Here is a 15293-nt window from a genome sequence, read left to right as displayed (position 1 = left end):
CCCTGAGGACCAGATTGAGAAACAGTGAGATAATTGGTTGAAAGACAGATGAAATATCATGTAAAAATAAATATCTATCATAGACAACAAGAGTAAACTAGATAAACCAGAAGGTTCAGTAGGACTCTCTCTCCTAACAATCACACAGAAGCAACAGACCCTCCTTACCAAAACCTTCCAAAGAGGAACCAAAGGTTCTCTAACAGAGCAGAGTCATAAAACATTCAGGGTCCCTTTGCAAAATGTATGATAACCGGTTACATTCAATCAGCAGTACGGCCCTTTTACTTAACTTTTCCTGACTCATTCCACCACCCCACGGGACTGATGCCCTGAGTAATCTATCATTTTGACACTGTGGGGACATTTTTCCAGTCCCCACAAGGGAAAACGCAATTTTATAAAAGTCTGTGAATGCAATAAATAACTAAAATAGCTAATGTCTTGTATTTAGTTTGGTTACTTGTAGTTAAGATTAGGGTTTGGGTAGGGTTAGGGTCGTCATTGTTGGGGTTAGAGCTATGCTCTTAGAAATGAATGGAGAGTCCCCACAAAGATATTAAAACAAACGTGTGTGTGTGTCTGTGTGTGTATGTGTGTGTGTGTGTGTGTGTGTGTGTGTGTGTGTGTGTCTGTGTGTGTGTGTCTGTGTGTGTGTCTGTGTGTGTGTCTGTGTGTGTGTGTGTCTGTGTGTGTGTCTGTGTGTGTGTGTGTGTGTGTGTCTGTGTGTGTGTCTGTGTGTGTGTGTGTGTGTGTGTGTGTGTGTGTGTGTGTCTGTGTGTGTGTCTGTGTGTGTGTGTGTGTGTGTGTCTGTGTGTGTCTGTGTGGCTTGATGCCAGCAAATAGCTGACATTCCCAAATACACAAATGCAAAGAATTTGTCAAAGTATAACCAAATTACTTTTGCTGGGATGATTTCAGCCAAATGAATGACTTTGCTATTTAGGTAAAACGAAATCATTAGCATTTTAGTTTGTCGTCCTCCTTCGCATCTTATCTTGCTGTGGAAGCTTCGGCTGTGACTGAGTAGACAGGCAGTCAGCTCAGCTTCCAGCGTCCCTTGGAGCAGTTGGGGTGTTAATATGACTCTGCTGACTACAAGACACGCAGACACGGGTACAGATGCGTACCTGGGGGGTCCTCACAGTCCCAGTCGGAGGTACAACGAGCCCACAGCCTAACCCAGAAACCCCGAGGAACTCCGGGAAACCCTCTAGGAAGGACACCAGAACTAGGCAAGGCCCATAACCACACAAAAAATCGCACACTATGGGTGATACAGGCCACACATACAGTGTGGGGGGGGAGAAAGATATGGCTAGGAAGCAAGCATAGCAACCCGTGCGACGTGAGACAGCAAAGCCTGTGCACATCCCCTCCCCCCTCCCCCCGGGTTTCACCTGTTTTGACAGATCATTGAAAACATTTACAGTATCATTAGTTTGCAACTCATTCGTTTTTCTGGCACCAGATTGATCTCATCAGCCACTTGTACAATGTAACCTGAAGCTGCGACGTGGTGGGATTCCTGCTTTTCTGCATTTCCACTTAAATACAAAATAATGTAAATAACCAACAATCTTGGCCTAAAATCAAAAGTCATGTTTACATTACTACAATCTACATTATTGTGATCTCAGCCACAAGGATTCATATCAGTCCTCACCAGGGCTGGAGAGTAACGGTGTTACAGTATGTATTCACGATATACAATATATGAGTAATTGTATTCCTTTAAAATTCCCATGTAAACTGATGTAATCAAAATACACTTTTCAAAAACATGTAGGTTATTCAAGATATTACTTTCAATTTCACTGTTAATTTTTTAAAAACTTCCGAATTCATTTTGTTCAAAATGTATCCAATAATAGTCTATTTCCAGGTGTCTCCTACCAAAAAAAAACAGATACTAACAAAAGGGATCCAGCCGCGGAAGTGACCGGAATTGCACAACGACACAATGCTTTTAATGCACAAAAATTCCATGAATATTTCACATTCAAAAACATAAAAGGACGAATCGTAGCAGGACAATGCAAGCGCTGTCTGACTGCAGTCAAAATCAACAGATAAATTTGAAAGTAACCAGGATATTGAATTCATTTTTTTGTCTTCCATATCAATTACATATATGTTCAAGTTTGGAAAGTAATCCAAAGTACTTAGATTACAGTACTAACTTTGAGTATTCTAATGGATTATGTTACAAAATTTAGAGCATGGATTCCATAATCTGTAATGGAATGCATTCTAAAAGTAACCTTCCAACCACTGGCCCTCACGACATCAGTAGAAATTCTTGGCAGTCGAATTGTGCTGTTGCCTACAGTAGGAAGGCGACAACATCTCGTGGTATAAAATTGCTCATGTTTTGGAGATGGGCGACTGTGTTATCAATGTAAAACAAAACTATGAAATATAAAACATCCAAGACTGCACAATTATACAGTACAGTACTCATACAAAGTACTCATACAGACAACTCACTGGTTATTTTACGTGGCAGACATTGTATTCCAGCAGTGGAATAAACTGACGCAATTCTGGGGGAAAAAATCCACACCAACGTCTCCCCTGAACAAACCTCCACTGCCCCATCATTGACTCCATCTAGGGCCAAGCAAAGTCCTCCAGAACATCCGCATGCCCCCCATGCTCTCGCATCTGTGTCGGAAACAACCAACACATTGAGCACTAAACTATCCTCCGGAGCCCCTTGATGTTAACATGCTCTTCCTCCTGTGTTCAGACAGTACGGGGGCAGTGAGCTCCACTGCTGTTCCAGTCTGTACTGTAAGGACACTCTGAGTTTTGCTGAAACTGGATTTGCAGCCGTATAACGCACGGTATCCAACAAAGCGGGGAAAGAAGTACGGGGATGAAGCCAGATAATCGTTTTCTGAAACACCGACAGCCGGGACCAGCACATGAACCACACACAGCCTCCCGCATCACTGGCACGGCATGACAAGAAGAGCAGCCTTTGGGCTTAAACGCCCCAGAGCACAGTGTGACACAAAAGCCGCACACTGTCACACACTACGGTCCAAAAATAATTACAATGTGTTAGCAGTGCCAAAATAGACATTACTGCATTTATTGATTAAGTTCCCCAATGATTCACTAAGTTTCCTTCCTAGATTTAGAAAATGTTCAGTAACGTTTTACATTAACTGCACCTTCATAATGCATTCATAGAACATTCAGTGCACCTTCATAATGCATTCATAGAATATTCAGTGCACCTTCATAATGCATTCATAGAACATTAACTGCACCTTCATAATGTTTTCATAGAACATTCAGTGCACCTTCATAATGCATTCATAGAACATTCAGTGCACCTTCATAATGCATTCATAGAACATTCAGTGCACCTTCATAATGCATTCATAGAACATTCAGTGCACCCTCATAATGCAGTCATAGAACATTCAGTGCACCCTCATAATGCATTCATAGAACATTCAGTGCACCGCATGATGTTTATGAATGATTTCTGAATACTTAATGTAATGTATGAAGGCGTACTGAACGTCTTTATGAATGCAATACAAAAGCATTATGAAGGTGCAGTTAATGTAAAGCGTTGCCAAATGTTCAAATTGATCCATTGTAAGCTTATATAAAAATGTATCAAAGCTAGGAAAAGGAAACTAGACAAACGAGAACGATTTTACTCTCGTAATGATCGCACCTAAGCAAACAGGTCCCTTTGCGAGGTGTGTGATAATCGGTTACATTCGAGCATTTTACTTAAACGCTTCTGACATATTTTTCATCTGCATCACTGTGATAATCTGACCTTCAATACTGCCATAAACGCGGCAGGAATTTAAACATGACACAACTTCTCAGAGGTGAATACAGTGGCAGCTCTGCATCTCAGCGAGTCCCAGTGAAGTTTCCCTCACTCCGTCGCCCCAAAGGAGTGACTGTAAGCTGGGAATGATTAGCTCACAAGAAAAGTTCATTAGACTTCTGTGAATCCTTAAATATGCAGTTTGGTCACATTCATCGACAAGAACTCTGTTGACTACGTATTATTGAATTGTTGGTTTGGGGCCAGGAAATGAGCTGGCAGCTGAAATGACACGCTCTCTTAAAGAACCCTGCAAAGAATCCGTCAGGCTGTAAGTCCTCCCTAGTGCTCGAACGACTTCTGGCACCTCAGCGACTTTGCCGTTAAGCGATACTTAAATCGCCAGAATTTCGTTTGTTGCCAACCTCTCCGCAGTCTGTTTTTGAGAGTAGCTTCAGCGGAGACTCTCACGGTGACTCTGAATGACTCCTAACTTCCACGCTTAGCTTGTCAAGTCTAGGAACTGTACATGGAAACCGTGAAGGTGTGAGGCTGCACAGCCACTGTGACACCCAACTTTCAATTACTGGCCCAAGATCAAGCCATGTTTACATAACTGCGATCTGATCTGGAGACAAAATCTATTAGTCTAAAGAGTATCATGTTTTAGACGTGCAGCTGTGCTACCAATACAAATAAAAAACAACCCAGAACGCATAATATTACAGTTTGAACTAATGCACAGAACTCACTGGTTATGTTGCATGTCTGTAACATTTTTGTGGCAGACACTGCATTCCAGCAGTGGAATAAAGTCTTGCAATTTTGGAAAGTTGGGGGGGAAAAGATGAAAAATCCTACACAAAGCCTCCTGTCACATAAGGAACTCCGTCTAGTGTCACACAACGGCTTCCAGAGCATAGACTGTGGCTGGTGTCCTCTCACATCTGAAAAACCCTCACAAGAGCACTAACATGCTCTTCCTCCTGAGCTCAGTCTGGGGGTGAACCTCACTGCTGCAGGCAGTGCTCAGTCTGCACTGTAAGACCACTCTGGAAACCTCCACTAATGTGGTCCCATCCCACCCCTAAGGCGTGCATGACAGTAAACAGGTACTCTGAGACTCCTGTGGGCTTTGCAATAAATGTCCAGAATCAAGATTTACAACAGCATAAACACATGCTGCAAAAAAGGAGGTGGAGCCAATTAATTATTTTACAAAACACATAGAATAAAACATTTAACTTCCTTGTATATGTGTTGCACAATGACATCAACACTAAATAACAAGAGCTGCAGGCTTTCGGCTTGATTGCACAAAATCGTATTATAATATAAAAGGCATACATCTGCCGCAACTCATTAAGGTGTGGATATGGGTCACACAAAGGAGAACAACAGACAACACCTTTGAAATGGGTGATTGCAAGACATGATCTATTGTTTTTCACAGACCGTCACATTTCCATCATGCAACACGCAAAGACTCATATTTATAAGCACTACATGTGGAACGGGAATTTTCTTACTACTGCATTCCTCGTTCTGCCTGGCGGTTCCCTACACGTGTCATTTGGTGACAATGGCACTCCCTGCGACAGTGACTGTCAGATAGTCTTAACCCTGCCAGGGACACTAAACGCATCACCGGCGTCTAATGCGGGGGTGTGGGGGTCGTGTAAACGCCCCCTTGTGAATGACTAAGGTGCCACATGTGCGGGGACCGAACAGGCGCGGCCAGCAGTCAGACACGCACACACACCCCGCGAAGGCATGCCTCTCAACACCACCCACATACCTGGGGAAGGTGAGCGCTCCCTAAGAACGGGCTTATGTGTGCACAGAGACACGTCCCTCTCTCACCCATGTCTCATAACCTAGTTGCTTTGCTGTCCGATGTCAAAGAATGCACATACTTTATCATTTCACCATTTATCAGCGTCAAAAACACTTACAGAACAAACTCAGAAATGCCAAGACGCCGTAAGTAAACAGCGGCGTCACATTCTAATTAAATCCAAGTCCCTGCTTCTGAGTAACACAGGAGTGCCACCTAGCGCTTTGTGGTTTAACTGCAAGTGTACGGTGATTAGTCGCTTGAATACACGTGAAAAACCAGAAAAGAAAATGTCTAAATCATATTAGTGGTACAGTAATGTACGTCGCATACATCTCTCAAGTAATCACGGTTTCACTTTACAAGAAGACTACCCATATAAAGGGTTTATGGATGGATAGTAATCAGGTTATTAATTAGGCGGTAACAGTTTGGAAATCATCAACAGACAATAATAAACAAGTTACAACGCATTTTTTTTTTATTATTAATGAGTTCCTATACCATTTATAAGTGGCAAAGGGAGCCTTACTGTGCAGTGGTACCGTAACCATCAAGAAAGATGTATATGCATTGTTTGAAATCATACTCTTCATTTTGAGAAATAATTTATTGCAAAACAAGAACATTTGTAACGTAGGTTGATTCTGTACATTTCTGTATATTCACAGGTTTGTACACCTACATTTATAAACAAAGGATAGCTTTTAAATGCGACGTCATTGACTATTGAATTTATTCGTTGATCCCGACTAATCTGCAGGTTGACCGCACTGTTAGAGAGGACTGTAGGCCTATTTATTTATTTTAATTTTAATGAAAATTGCATGCCCCATACCAAAACAATATAAAGTCTATTATGGGTCAGTATTTTATAGTAATACAAACAGTAATATAATTTACTGTTACACATAATTTTGATAATTACCTGTTCAATGACAATGTATCACTGACATGATTAAAGCTGGGGTTTGATGCTCTTTTATATTCTCATTTTAGTCGATTTAAAACAGTTTTAATGATTTGTCTTATTCTTCTTGGCGTTATTTGTATTTTGATCTGACACTAATAGGCCTAAAATTTACCAGAGACATGAAATTTGCATCACGGATTCATTCATTTAGAATCTCAAACGCGCGTAACTAATGAAGGCGACTGTTCAGTGCGATCAAACAGGCCCAGAAGCGCCCCCTGTGTTTGCGGTGGGAAGTGCAGTCTTCATTGCGGAATGAGGAAACGGCGCGGGCGCGGCCGCGGGAGGGGACCGGGGCGGAAATTTGTCACACCTAACGCTACAGATTTTCCATGGCAAAACAAACAACTGCCAATTATATTGCCCGTTCGTCTGATACGTGAGCAAAGTATACCATGTTAAAATATGCCGGCTTCAGCGATACGCCCAGTTAGACAGACATGAGATAAACATAACGTGAGCCTGAAATATATGCATAGCCAGACATGCTCCATGTTAAAGTATTCAAACCCAATAACCGGGTCTTTTGAGGAGCCGAATTTGTATAGATCTGCGGTATGTTCTTTCCTAGTTTGAGAATACTCCCAGCAGAAAAATAGGCAAGACATATGCTTTAAAAAATGAGTGAAGGGGGATAAAAGTTTCGAGGGATCGACTCACGGTACAAGTTTTATTTCAGGGAAAACCGGGCGGGTTACCGCTTGGGACACTCAGATCGATACTGGGATAAGAGACAATAGTGTGAATACTTCTTGCGTCAAGCGCGTGTCATGGAGAGAAAGAACTTCCCTGCCGAAATGAATAATCAATACATCACCAATGGCGTTGGAGAGATCAATATTCGGGGGAGGGGACACAATATTTTAATATAAAAAGTAGATTTAATAGTGGGATGAGTTAAGCCAAAATATTGGGGACGGTATTATTGGGGCCTATTCCTATAGCCTTGTGTATCACTGTGCTGTAGGAAAAGAAACCGACTTACACGTCTGAATTGACATTGAGCGGACTTTGCCTAAAAGTCGCACAAAGACCTAATCTCCCGCTGTCAGCAATTATGACATGCATTAACATAAGTTAAACATTCCCCCGGGACAGGATTGAGGCAGACACGAGTGACTCGTTTCCGCTGATAGAATTTGAACTACGAGCCGGCAAGGCTGCATAAGGCCGCCCCCTGGTGTTCAGAACAGCTTCCTACAGCTGGAAGATGAAACCGGTCAAATCTTACTTCATGCAGTTGCAGATTAGTGTGTCCCTGACTGGAGAAGCCACTCAATGTGCACCACTCACACTCCAAATAAGCCAAAAGACAATTCAGAGCTGATTCCTTTTTGTTTTATTTCAAAGGCCATGCAGTGCCTCGTGTTAAGATCCAAACATATCACTTCCAACATTACAATAAACCAGGAGGGCTTGCATTGACTAGTACAAAAAGATTGACTAAGGTTACAGCGGAATGTAATAAAAATTAAATAGTAAAATGAGTGCACCGTTACTATGGCTGCCCCATAGATCACATGACCCTTTGTTAGAGGTGTAGAATGTTGTATCGATCCTGCTGTAAAAAAAAATAATCAAAAAACAGAACAAGTACAATTTTTGGGTAAAGGATATTGAACTTTTAGGATAAAGCAATAAATTACCCCTACAGTGTGCATATTTCACTGAGGGAATGCTGGGGGCAGGGGGTAAGGGACCATCGGCTGTGGGGGCTGCTGTGGAGGCTGCTGGGGGTTGAACGGGAATTGGGGGTGGGCCATGACGTCGGGGGCAGCACCCTGGGCTGCAGCAAACTGCTGGTTCTGGAAGTTCTGGGCCCCAAATGCAGCGGCCTGGCTGGCGGTAAAGGCTGCCTGTCCGTTACTGCTGTAGGCCGCCGCGTAGGCAGCACTGCTAGCGCTGATGCCGGTGTCATAACCGCCGGCCGCGTAGCCTCCATTCTGCGTGCTGGTGCCGAATGCCTTTTTTGGTCCGCTGTCAAATCCCCTGTCACCGTCTCGGTCCCTAAAGCTGCCGAAATCCCTCCTGTTCGAAGAGTACCTGTCCCGTCGATCATCCCTATAGCCGCCACCTCTTCCCCCCCTTGAACGACCTGAGGAAAACACACAAAACAATTTATAGACACCAAAACAAGGATGGTGCCAGGCTTAGGGTTATATTTAAGAATCCATAGGAAGCACCCCAACGGAACTCTGCCTCCCACCCACCCCCACAAGGGGAAAAAAAAAATAAAGTCTGCAGATGAACCACAGGTGTTGTATCTCACCAATTAAATTTACCTCCTCTGTCTTCTGCCATCTGGAGGAGCTTTGGATTGATGGCTTGGTTTGCCTCACGCAACACGGACACCAGGTCACTGGCCTGCCTCATGTTGCCGGGGGTGAAGAAGGTGTAGGCGGTGCCCGTCTTCTGGCTGCGGGCCGTGCGGCCGATGCGGTGGATGTAATCCTCAGAGGAGTTGGGGTAGTCGTAATTGATAACAAACTTCACATCTTCCACATCTGCACATTGCGGCAAGAAAGGCCAATGGGAGTTTACATAGAGGGCCAAGGAGAAAGCCAAAGAGAGACACTATGAGCAAAGTGTGGACACCAGCAACAGAAATCAAGCAAAAATTTAAAGTTCTACTCCAGTGGGAATACTAATGCGGGGAGACGATGCACACTCCATTTTGGTGCCAAAACACCAACCCCACCCCCCAAAAAAATTAAAAACAATAAAAATCCAGGGTTAGTCCCCCTCCCTTACAAAGAAATGGATGAGTCTTACCATTAAGGAGTATGCATTCACTAGTCCATTCCCAATGCAGAGAACTCCCCAGAAATTGTCAAGTGACTTCCGGATGCTTCTACGCAGTAGGGCCACTATGAGCAATGTTGCCTCCTTGCGTGCAAACAGGACCTTTCAGATGGTAAGTCTTTCAAGGTCCTTCCCACTTATTTATTTGTAAGCTTTCTACAAGGCCACACTGCATGTCTTGCCAAGATTAGGTACAAAGTCTGAGGGGGAGGGCAAAAAAAAAGGAAAAAAAAAAAGGAGGCAATCACCCCTGCGAGCCATTAAAAAAAAAATTAAAAATTAAAAAGCTGCATCCCTCAGTCTCATCTAGGCAAGATCGTCCAAGAAGCCAGAGTTCACTTGAGAAAAATAAAATAAAAATTCACGTTGGCAGGTCTCGACATGACAAACAGGCGAGGGAGGAATTTCACTGCTCATATTCCGTATTCTTGGGATGTCCCCATGTCACTATGGGTGCCAGGTGTCAATTTTACTACAGAGGTATGCAATTAACGCAAAATTCCAGGGATTCAGGCACAAGAAACCGTAGGCTAGCCGTTCAAAATAGCGGAAAAAAGACAAAAAAAAAAAAAAGGAAAAGCTGTCCAACTTCTGGCCTCGTGATGCTTTAAAACACAAGGTTCTGAAGTTTGAGCTGAACAGACCTGGGTGAACAGTTTTTGACCACAGCTGTGGTCAGAGCACAGCTTCGTTACACCATGCCTACAGCCAGCACGGCTCTGCACTTGACCCTTGACCCCTGTACACGACTGGGTGGCACCTGTCAACAGGACATCTCGGATAGAGCTCCGTTCCCCTCGCGTGGCCGGGGAGCGTCATGCCTAGGCCCTGCCACAAAGACTGCACCTTCAGGCGAGGGAACTCAGAAAATGCAGAGAGCGTTAAAGGAGGAACCTCTCTTTAAAAGGCATTGCGCGTAGACCGTATTTTTGGTGGACACTAACCGAGACCTCTTGAAGCAACATCTGTGGCAATAAGGATGGGCGCCTTTCCAAATTTAAACTCTGCAAAAAGAAACATAAAAAAAATTAGCTCAAGCCAAGTCACCATCTGCGGGAATATTGATCATATGCAAGTCAGGCATGGACATACCATTCAGAACCCAGTCCCTCTCCTGCTGACTCTTATCACCATGGATGCCCATTGCTGGCCAGCTAGAGAGACAGATTATTCATTTTAAAAACCCGCAAGTTGAACCATTTTTAGATGCTTCCTATGACCAAAACAGATCCTCACCCATCTCTTCTCATGCGCCTTGTGAGGTCGTCACATCGCCGCTTTGTCTCCACAAAAATGATAGTCTTGTTCTCCTTCTCGCTCATGATCTCCTCCAGTAGACGAAGAAGTCTGAGGAAGAAGGGAATAGATGGGTAAAGCAGGAACAGATTGGGGGAAGAAATGAGGCAAGTGATTAGGGAACTAAAATATGCTCCAAGACCCTGAAGTTACCACAATGATGAAAACCTACGGCCTGAAAGACCAAGACCATATTTAAGAGCTTCAACTTTAGACAAATGCAGAACGTAAAGCGTAACAAGGGTGGGAAAACTCACTTGTCATCCTTCTCTCCATCATTGCAGACATCAACGATTTGCAGGATGTTGTGATTGGCGCTCAGCTGCAGAGCGCCCACATTGATCTGCACGTACTCCTTCAGGAAGTCCTCAGCCAGCTGCCGCACCTCCTTGGGCCAGGTGGCGCTCCACATGAGCGTTTGTCTATCAGGCTGCAGATGGGAGACCATTTAGATCAGGATGCGGCCACCAGCGGGGAAAGCTCAAGGTCGCTGAACGGGTCTGTGCTTACCCTGATTTGGTCCACGATTTTCCGGATCTGTGGCTCAAACCCCATGTCCAGCATCCGGTCAGCCTCATCCAGAACCAGGTAAGTGCAACGTCGAAGGTTAGTCTTTCCTGCCTCCAGGAAGTCAATGAGACGTCCGGGAGTTGCAATACAGATCTCCACCCCTGGAGGAAACAAACATTAGAACGTTCGACTTGGCAAGGCTTAGCAGAAACAGTCTCATTGGGGTTCTTCAGATCTCGATACCTCGCTCCAAGTCACGGATCTGTGGTCCTTTTGGGGCACCGCCATAGATGCAGGTGGATTTCAGCCGGGAAGCTCTCCCGTATTCAGCAGAAACCTGCTGAACTTGCTGTGCCAACTCTCGAGTCGGGGCCAAAACCAGGCACTGTGGACACAGACACTATTAGGGGACTGGTCCTTTTTCTTCGACCAGAAAGATCAAACTATGGTCTTCACTTACAATTGGGCCATCCCCATGCTCCAGAAAAGGCTGGTGGTTAATATGGACAATGGCTGGCAACAAGTACTGTGGAATTAAAACAAAAGTTTATTACAAGTGACCTACAATGCAGCAAGTACAAGATGTTAAAGCTAGAACACACAAGACTACGGTACAGCTTGGAAGTAGCAGGAACTTAGCGTGAATTTTAGTACAATATTCATCCAAACAATAGTATGAATATTTATGAGATGTCAGGAAATATAAAAATTCACAGCTCACACCCCCACATTAATACATACCACAAATGCCATGCACCCTACATATCTGTAACTGCACTACTTAGGGTACTCAGATGTCCAACCCCCCCCCCCCCCCCCAGAACATCAGGAACCAAGGGGGTCACTCACCGAAAGGGTTTTGCCAGATCCTGTCTGCGCAATTCCCACCATATCCTTGCCACTCAAAGCCAAGGGCCAGCCCTGAGCCTGGATGGGCGTGGGTTCTGTGAAGTTCTGCTTGGTGATTACATCCATCACGTACGCTGGAAAGATATCGACCATCAGTTTCTGAGAAGCCTTCAGACAGCATATTACTTCAAAACAATGGGCTTTACTTACTTGGGAAGCTAGCTTCATGGAACTTCATTGTAGGGTTTGGGCAATCTCTACCTTTCACCGTGATCTCTTTACTTCTCCTGTACTCTTCAACCTCTTGCTGCATTGGGAAAAATAGGACAAAAAAAAAAAAAGTGTTACAGAATGTTACTACAAACTTAATTCTCCACCAGTGACACAGGGTAGCCTCCCACATACTGGTAAATAGCACTCCCCCAGGGAATCGGAGCAAACTTACATTTGACCGGCGGGTCACATCAGGGTGCTCCTGGTAGAAGTTCTTCTCGAACTTGGGGAGTTCCTCAAGGTTCCAGTGCTTCTTGCGCAATCTTTCGCCCGGATTGCCGTACTTTCCGGAGGACCCCCCACTCCTGCTACCCCCGAAACGCGGTGGTCCACCGCCATACCTTACCAAAAAAAATAATGAGAAAGATAACAGATTATTCTTGATTTCAGTAAATGGACCAAGCCAACGTTAGAACGAAATGCGAATACCAAAGACCGTATGCCGGGGGGGAAATAACGTACACTGCAGAGGCGCTTAGTAGATCTCCACAACGCTGACCAGGAAATAAAAAAATTTTAATTTACGAAAACGCTGATATTTAACAAATCATCGCTTAATTTTTAGGAAAACATATACAGTGGAATGAGAACATTGTTCCTGCGTCACATTTTTAAGCGCTGCCATTTTCTCTCTGCCCAGCAGAGGAACAAAGGAAACCGGCCGGCATTTTGAGATCCCTTTCCGCCACATGGCGAACACACCGAACGAAGGGCCTGGCGCCTTTGCCGGCCACCCCTTTCACGTTATGTAACACAACTGAACATACGATACTGCTAAATATCCCGATAGCCCACATTCTGTGGTATTACGATTATATACGAATAACTTGGGCTTTTAACAAAAATGAAGAGTATGACTTTAATCCAAGGGGGAAAAAAACACCATTATAGCAGATTCTTTACCAAACCGAGTGTCCATAGCTAGGCATCACAAACAATATGCACCACGCGCAACGCGAACGAAAATTTATAATTAAGACTGTTCCTTTAAAATACAAATGTGTACGTTAATTATAAGAAATTCCCACAATGTAAAAACACAATGGACGTATTTGGCAAAAAAATGATTCTTACCCTCTATCTCTCCCACGATCTCTGTCCGAATAACCAGGCATAGTGTAAACAAAAAGTAAAAAATAAAAATACTGCACTAATCGTTAAAACAAAAGTACCTAAGTGGACCCGGCTAGCAGTGATGATGCTAAAAATGCCGGTGTCTTTCCTATAACAGCCGGCTTATATCGCAACAGGAAGTCCAGCCTCACTTCAGCCGGCAGATGATGTATCAATCCGCCATAAGAATGGCACTATTCCGTCTAACTGCCTGCCGCGGCAACGCTTATCTAGACCTAAGCATTACATAAAAACTTTCGTATTTTATACAAATTAATGTAGAAATTATATAAACATATCATGTTTTGTAAAATATTTTCGAATTATGAGCGTCTGCATTGTTGGAATTAATGAAATACGTTTATAATGTGCGCCATTATCCTTCTGTATTTACATTCCTTCTCATTGCAAATTTAAGAAATATCTTTTGTTCTTATAGTAAGAGCTCGCAGATGGCGAGCTCTTGACCATGGCAACATTCCCTTCATTTTCCAAAAGTCGACCACATGCAGGGTTGCCAACTTTGGTCAACTGATTGGAGTGAGATTTTAAATTCGAGACAAGCATGCACATGTATGTAACAGGTTTATTACCTTGTAAATAGTCTATAGGGTTTGCAAACTACCCCAACGCTTTTGATGTAGCTAATTTTAGATTTATAATGGAATAATGCACATTTGCCATAAGATGTCTTGCGTGAATGTCGCGCCGGAAGCGTGAGAGTAGGCAACCCTGGAACAACCTGCCTGGCAGACAATATACCGGCAGACACGCCACCGCTGCACTAGCAGATTAGCGGTAATACAATGCCCGTATCACTGAGGCACCGGCGAGATCAGGCCGCCGGCGCTTCCGGTTACAGTACATGACGTCAGCAGAAAGGCTGGGCTCCCGGGCCTCGTGAAATAGCTTTAGGACATACACGTGTTAAGAATACACATTGTGACATTCACATTTTATAATAATAATAATACAAATTGTCTTTTCTGAACTTTCGATACTCATACCGGATCAAGAGATGTAAATATATATTGATGTTTCTAGATTTTAGAACAAGATGTTCTTATAACGCGTTATATAAAAAAAAAAAAAATCGGAAATAATTACAAGTTGCCGCGTCACCCTCTGAAGTGTTTTCAGCTTCCTGGAATTTCGTGTGAGCCGCTAATTTGAATATAAATACCACAAAATCCGTAATTACTTTACTGATTAAATATTAAACATGGATTCGAAAAAAAGTTGGAATATGAAAAAAAAATATATAGCAAAGTAATTACACGGCAATTAATGTTTTGAGTCGCAGAAATGAACTTATGAGGTTTATATGAATACCAAAGTGATTAGCATTACATGTAATTTACTGAAATACTTTCCAAGTCTATTAGTTGTGGAAGAAATTTCTCGAAGTCCGATGTTTAAGTGTTTGACAGAACTTTATTATTCATTGAGCTCAAAGGGAACAGACACTCGCCAATCATGCGTCTCGTGTTCTGCTCCCTTCTAACAGGACACCTCGTTCCTCGTCGTCCGTGCGCTCTGGCTGCTCCCTTTCTCCGATCCCGGACGAGCCCCCAAATCTGTGGAAGGAATTTCTCGAAGTCCGGTGTTTGACAGAACTTTATTATTCAATGAGCTCAAAGGGAATAGACACTCGGCAATCATGCGTCTCGCGTTCTGCTCCTCGAGCAACAAATGCATCTTTTATGGCCTAAAATGCGACAGTCATCTGACAAATCAAGGACAAGTCGGATATCTGGACGTTCCAGTTACTTCTGCCTTTCAAGGTCCAGGCAGTTCAAAGAAAGTTTGGCCATCTGGAGATACCAGTTTCTTCT

At 43.6% G+C, this 15293-nt stretch overlaps 1 protein-coding gene across 2 annotated transcripts; it reads right to left on the bottom strand.

Annotated features, from left to right (window-relative positions):
• Positions 1–7939: 7939 nt before the first annotated feature.
• On the bottom strand, positions 7940–13576 carry LOC125717845 (probable ATP-dependent RNA helicase DDX5). 2 transcript variants are annotated; one of them, XM_048991162.1, is made up of 13 exons: positions 13420–13576; positions 12518–12686; positions 12283–12379; positions 12073–12206; positions 11684–11749; positions 11467–11608; positions 11224–11384; positions 10971–11143; positions 10654–10764; positions 10510–10571; positions 10362–10421; positions 8898–9119; positions 7940–8710 (listed from the first exon to the last, which is right to left on the bottom strand). In XM_048991162.1, exons 1-13 carry the CDS (start codon positions 13458–13460, stop codon positions 8280–8282), a joined length of 1869 nt encoding a protein of 622 aa, XP_048847119.1. In that variant the 5' UTR covers positions 13461–13576; the 3' UTR covers positions 7940–8279. The 2 variants fall into 2 exon arrangements, with proteins under 2 accessions (XP_048847119.1, XP_048847120.1); XM_048991163.1 differs by having other exon boundaries at positions 8539–8710; positions 8885–9119.
• Between the last annotated feature and the right edge of the window lie 1717 nt (positions 13577–15293).

This window comes from Brienomyrus brachyistius, chromosome 22 (assembly GCF_023856365.1).
Source record: "Brienomyrus brachyistius isolate T26 chromosome 22, BBRACH_0.4, whole genome shotgun sequence".
Taxonomy (NCBI): domain Eukaryota; kingdom Metazoa; phylum Chordata; class Actinopteri; order Osteoglossiformes; family Mormyridae; genus Brienomyrus; species Brienomyrus brachyistius.
Note: the sequence above shows the minus strand (reverse complement) of the source record. Positions and strands in the feature narration are given on the sequence as shown.